Below are 6046 nucleotides of genomic sequence, written 5' to 3' on the forward strand. Positions count from 1 at the left end.
ACAGGACTTGAGGACACAGAGAAGCTCCCTCATCACAGAGCCAAGACTGAGAAATGTGGTCAGGAACCTGGTGAGCTGTGCCATAGAGTTGCCCACGTCTGGATTTTGCTGATTTTGTCCCTGTGCTGTTGATTTTCATCACTACCTGGAGCTGTGGCTCTCTATGAAGAAGAGGACTACCTAGGAAGCTATTATTTGGGGCCATTGAGTAAAAGGGACAAAAGTGCCAAAGGAAGCAGAGACAGACTGGGGCTCTCAGTCCTCCTGGCGGCTGCTGTAGCGTTGAAGGGAAGGGGTAGAATTAGGCCTGAGTGGCCACAGCTCCCTGCAGATCCTGGCAAACCTACTTGTAGCCTTGAAAGAACAGAGAGAAGGCTGAAGAGTCAGAAGCTTCTCACTTGTTCCTGCCTGTGGAGAGCCAGGTTTCTCTGAAGAGAGTCTCCTCATACAGAAACCCTCCATGAACAATGGCCCTGGTGTCCTCCCTGGCACAGCTCCAAGCAGAGGTCAGCTGCCCCATCTGCCTGGATTACCTGAGAGGCGCAGTGACCACTGAGAGTGGACACAACTTCTGTCACTCCCACATCCAGCAGTGCTGGGAGGATCTCCAGGACACCTTCCCCTGTCCTGTCTGCCTCCAGCCCTGCCCCGAGAAGAGCTTTAGGAGGAACAGCCAGTCATGTCTCATGATTGATGTGAAGAATCTTCCCAGCACAGAGGACATGAGGAAATGGCAGAAAGAGAAACCTCTGTGTGAGAAGCACAAGCAGGTTCTGAGCCTGTTCTGTGAGAAGGACCTGGAGCTGCTGTGTCCCCAGTGCAGGGTCTCCTCGGAATACCAAGATCACCCCCTGGCACACATGGAGCCAGCTGCCCCTCTCACAGGAGGAAGCTCAAAAGCTACATTCAGGCCCTGAAAAAGCAGCTGCAAGATGCTGAAAAGGTGTTAGAAATGCAAGTCTCAAAATCATTTGAGTTGGTGTGGAAGGTGGAGAATCACAGGAGCAACTTGCACTCCAAAGTTGAACACTTTAAGTGTTTCTGCGGAATGGAACATGATGAAATTCATGTTAAGTTACTCAGTGAAGAGAATGATGTTCAAGATAAAATAATTGAAAAAAGAACTCAAATATCAGACAAACGATACACATTACAAAGTCTGCTTGACGAAATAACCAAGAAGTGTTTGCAGAGTGACCTCGATTTGCTGACAGGCATTGAAAGGATCCACAGCATGTATGGAAAGTTAGAGAGCTCAGCAGCCTTTTCCTACAAACTAAAGAAGGAGGTTTCCACTCTCCCCCAACAATATTTTGCCCTTCACAAAAAGGTTGAAACTGTTCACCACAGTCTCATCATTTCACAAGACAGGAAAATTGCAACTTTTCAAAGGATGGAACCACACTGTGTTCATAATCCTGAGGCATTTACTTCTCACCCATCCCCAGTTCTGAGGGATTTGATGCTGGCAGGCATTTTTGGCAGGTAGAAGGAAGAGGAATGGGTGAATGGTCCTTTGGTGTGTATAAAGAATCTTTCCCCAGAAATGCTTCTATATCACCATCCCCAAGCAATAGCTGCTGGTGAATTCAACTCTCACCTACTATACCTGGCACTGGGGATTCAGGAAACCCATGTCAGATTGGTGTTTTTCTGCACTATGAGTTGGGAGAAATTTCTTTTTACAGTTTGAATAATAGATCTCCTTGATATTTATTCAGTGAAATTTTTACAGAAAAACTTGTACCCTATTTCTCTATTGGAGTTTCTTCCAAATCACTTACAATAAGTCTAGTTGAAGATGAGTGCTGAGCCCCCTTGGAAGATGTTCTCTGTGTTCTGCTTTCTTCCTGTGTTCAGGAAAAGTCCTTATAATAAAGAGTCTGAGTCCATCTTTTAGATCTTACTGCTGAATCTTTTTAATCTTCCCCCTCTGTCTTCACCTCTGCCCTACACCTGGACAAACTGTCAGGACAGTTTGGGTGCCCCTTGACTGGTCTTATGAGGGCAGTTCTAACCCAGAAAGGCCCTACCTGTAAAGGAGCTCTCCCCAAACACCAAAACCTCCAAACTAGTGGCTTTTTGCCCTTCTCTCAAGCCATTTTTTGGACCGATGGGAACCCTGACTCCCTGACTCCACAAGAAGCCTCAGTGAGTGGAAATAAATGATTTCATACCCCCCCCCAAAAAAAGAAAAAAAAAACTAAAGCAGAGAAAGAGCATAAGAGATTAGGGAAGGAGGTTAAATTTTAAATATGGTAATCGCAGAAGGCACAACTGAGAAGGCTTTTGAAAATAACTTTGAAGGAAGTGATAGAATGAGTCCAAGAGAAACAATAGAAGTTGAAGAAGAATTGTGAAGAAACAGAATAAAGGTGAGTGTGGCTAAATAGAGGGGACTTGGTAGATTTTAATGAAAACAGAATACAGTAAGACAAGGGTGAGAGCAAGGAGGCCAGGTAGGAGGCTATCAAAATTATCCAAGTGAGAAATTATGTTGGTTTAAGCCAGAGGGAAGGCAGTGACAGTGGGGAGAACTAATTAAATTCCACATATATTTTGAAAATGTAGCCAGCATATTTATTGACATTAAAAATAGAGTATGAGAAACATCAAAGATCAGCCTAAGATTTTGTCCCAAGTAACTGGGAAGATGGAATTGCCTAAATTAAATTAGGGAAGGTTAGAAAAGAAGCAAATTTGGGGGAAAAGATCAGATCTTCAATTAATATGTTTCCCATTAAGTATTCACACATATATTTAGGTATGTAGATGACTAGATCAATTGGAAGATAAGGAGGAAGTCCAAGGCTTCAAATTAAAATGTAAGCATTTTCAGCATGGATGAGATGAGCAGAATTCTCCAAGGAAGTAGTAGGACAGATGGGGAAGAGATGTCCAGGTATTAAGCCCAGCAGCCCACCCATGTTGGGAGATGGGGATACTTTTTTTCTTTAGTAGAGGTTTTGTTGTGAAGGAATGAGGTAGATGCTATTCAGAAATGTGAGTCAAAGACTTTTGTTTGTTTGTTTGTATTCTTTTTTATAAAACTTTTGAGTAGCAGAAATATTGTCTTCTTCCATTCTTATGGAAATGGTCCAATAAAGAGGGAAAAATGATGATCTAGGAAAATAAGGTGAAAATCACTAGGTGGATTGACTTTGAATAAACAAGAAGGCATCTGGTGCACAAGGGGAGAGCCTGACCTTTAACAGCTACAAGGACAGTTCATCTTTGCTGACAAAGGTGAATATAGGAGGATACGAATGCCGGTAGGTGAGTTGATATAGTGAATGGGATTACAGAGATTTTCTTCTGGCTGCTTTTTTTTTTTAAGGTGAATTTCATATAACAGATAATTAACCATTTTAAAATGAGACATCCAGTGGCATTTCGTGCATTCATAATTTTGCGCAAATACCATTACTCTGAAAGGAAACTCCAACTTCATTAAGCAGTTGCTTCCCATACCCCACTCCCCTCAGCCTCTGGAAACTAACAATCTGTGTTCTGTCCCTACGTATGTCTATTCTGTATACTTCATATAAACGGATTTATACAATATGTAACCATCGGTTTCTGGCTTCTTTCACTTAGCATAATGTTTTTCAGGGTCATCCATGTTGTAGCATAGATCAGTACTTTGTTCTTTTTTATTGATGAATGATATTTGGTTGTATATATATGCCTCAATTTGTTTATCTATTCATCCATTGGTGGATATTTGCACTGTGTCTACACTTTGTCTATTTTTAATAGTGCTGCTATGAACATGGGTGTACATGCATCTGTTTGAATACTTGTTTTCAATTCTTTTTATTATATATGGAATAGAAATGCTGGGTCATATGTTAATTTCATATTTAAATTTTAAAGAACCAAAAATTGTTTTCCACAAGAGATGAGCCATGTTACATCCTTACCAGCGATGTATGGGAGAGTTCTAATTTTTCCACATCCTTGCGAATATTTGTTATTATCTATTTTTTTCATTATAGCCATATTCATGGGTGTGAAGTAGTGCTTCATTGTGGTTTTGATTTGCATCGTCCTAATGACTAATGATATTGAGTATCTTTTGATATGCCTGTTGGCCATTTATATATCTTCTTAGGAAAAATGTGTATTCAAGTTCTTTGCCCATTTTTTAATTGAGTTTCTTATCTTTCTGTTTTTGAGTTGTAAGAGTTCTTTTCATATTATGAATGCTAGATCCTTATCAGATATATGAATCACAAATATTTTCCCCTATTGTGTAGGTTGTCTTTTCACTTTCTTATTAATGGCCTTTGGTACACAAAAGTTTTTAGTCTTGGTGAAAGCCAATTTACTTATTTTTTTATTTTATTGCTCATGCTTTTGGTATCATTTCTAGAAACTCACTGCCAAATTCAAGGTTATGACAATTTGTGACTATGAAGAAAAGGAGGAAGCTTTGCTGTCTACATCTTTACCTTAGCCTTCTCTTTCTACTTACACAGAGCCTAGAGATCAGCCAGAGGTGAAAGCTTAGGGTATTCTTAGATCTTTTCTGTGTATGTATTCAGTTCTGGGCATATGTGTGGCTTTCTAAATTCCTCAGTATATGCTATTCATGGCTACTTTGGAATGCCCTTATTTCCCAAACTCTCTCTCAAGCCTTTCCTCCCAGGCTTTCAGTGCTCTGTTGTATGCCTCAATCACAATCCTTTGTCCCTGGTTACTGGGTGTTTTTTGTCCACCTTACAACATTTTCAAGGAATGTCTTTTGCATTTCTTCCATGGATGTTTTCTGACTTAGGTGAAACAAAGACCACAGACAGTATAGAACAGACATAAAAAAATATCTACTCTTCCCCCTCCACAGCAAGGACCAGAGCCCAACACTGAACATAGGCTACCCTCCTCAAGACCACCACTGATATTGGGAGGGGGTGGAGAAAAGGCATGTAAAAATGTCACAAAAGTTTCCTTCCATCTCAAAGTTGCCTTTTTCTTCATTCAACATATGCTTGATTTTTTGCCATTTCTGTTGAGGGATGAGCCCATGGATCTGCCAACTCTGCCATTTTCCCAACCATTCATCTGCTTCTATTTTTTTTTTAGTTAGACAAGAGTAATGTCATCAGCTGAAAAAAAAGATGTGAGATGAAGTTTTGGAGGTTTGGGACCAGGTATAAAGTGTGAAATGGAATCTTGAATACTGAGAGAGTTAGTATAATGGAAAACCGTGTGATTGTCTGAAATTAGAGCCCTGTTAGGTTCACTGTTACATGTTTAGAGTGAAACCAGTTAGCATAATAGCATAGTGTTCTTTAGTTACACATATCGTGCATACTATAGACAGAGAGATAGATATGAACTAGGATTTGGGTTTTGATAAAAAGTGAGAGACAAGGAATTTGAAGTTACATACAAAGAGGTAGCTGTAATGAAAGATTAATCATTGAGTTTAAGTTGGGTAAGGAAGAAAGTGAATACGTGAGTGGCCAAAGAGAGTGAAAATGTTGAGGATCAGTGAATTTTACATTCCAGTTGAGTCATAGGATTGTTGGATTCAGGCTATAAGAGAGAAAAACTTGGGAATACTGGAATGTAATTGGAAAGTGTGATATTTGAAACAGAGATTACAAAGTTGAGGGCACCATCCCTTGTTATTTGAGCAGTAGGTCAGAGCCTCCAAATTGTGTATACACACTATTTCAACTTCATCATGTATCACAGGGGTCCCCAATCCCCCGAGCCACGGACTGCTACCGGTCCATGGCCTGTTAAGAACCAGGCCACACAGCAGGAGGTGAGTGGCGGGCGAGCAAGTGAAGCTTCATCTGCTGCTCCCCATCGCTCGCATTACCACCTGAACCATCCCCCAACCCGTCCGTGGAAAAATTGTCTTCCACGAAACCAGTCCCTGGTGCCAAAAAGTGAGGGACTGCTGATGTATCACTCTACCTCCCGTCTGTTTACTATGCTTCAGCCCTATTGGCCAATTTGTGTTTTTTGTTTTTTCTTTCCTGAATATACCTCATTCTTTTCTCTCATAAGGCCTTGACCTTACTTTCTTTTC

The 6046-nt window shown here is 40.7% G+C and overlaps 1 protein-coding gene across 1 annotated transcript; it reads left to right on the top strand.

Moving 5' to 3' along the window:
* Positions 1 to 467: 467 nt before the first annotated feature.
* LOC137209018 (putative tripartite motif-containing protein 61) lies at positions 468 to 917 on the top strand. The gene has a single exon (XM_067710070.1). It carries the CDS (start codon positions 468 to 470, stop codon positions 915 to 917), a length of 450 nt encoding a protein of 149 aa, XP_067566171.1.
* The last annotated feature ends 5129 nt before the right edge of the window (positions 918 to 6046 follow it).

Source organism: Pseudorca crassidens, chromosome 2, assembly GCF_039906515.1.
Source record: "Pseudorca crassidens isolate mPseCra1 chromosome 2, mPseCra1.hap1, whole genome shotgun sequence".
Lineage (NCBI taxonomy): Eukaryota > Metazoa > Chordata > Mammalia > Artiodactyla > Delphinidae > Pseudorca > Pseudorca crassidens.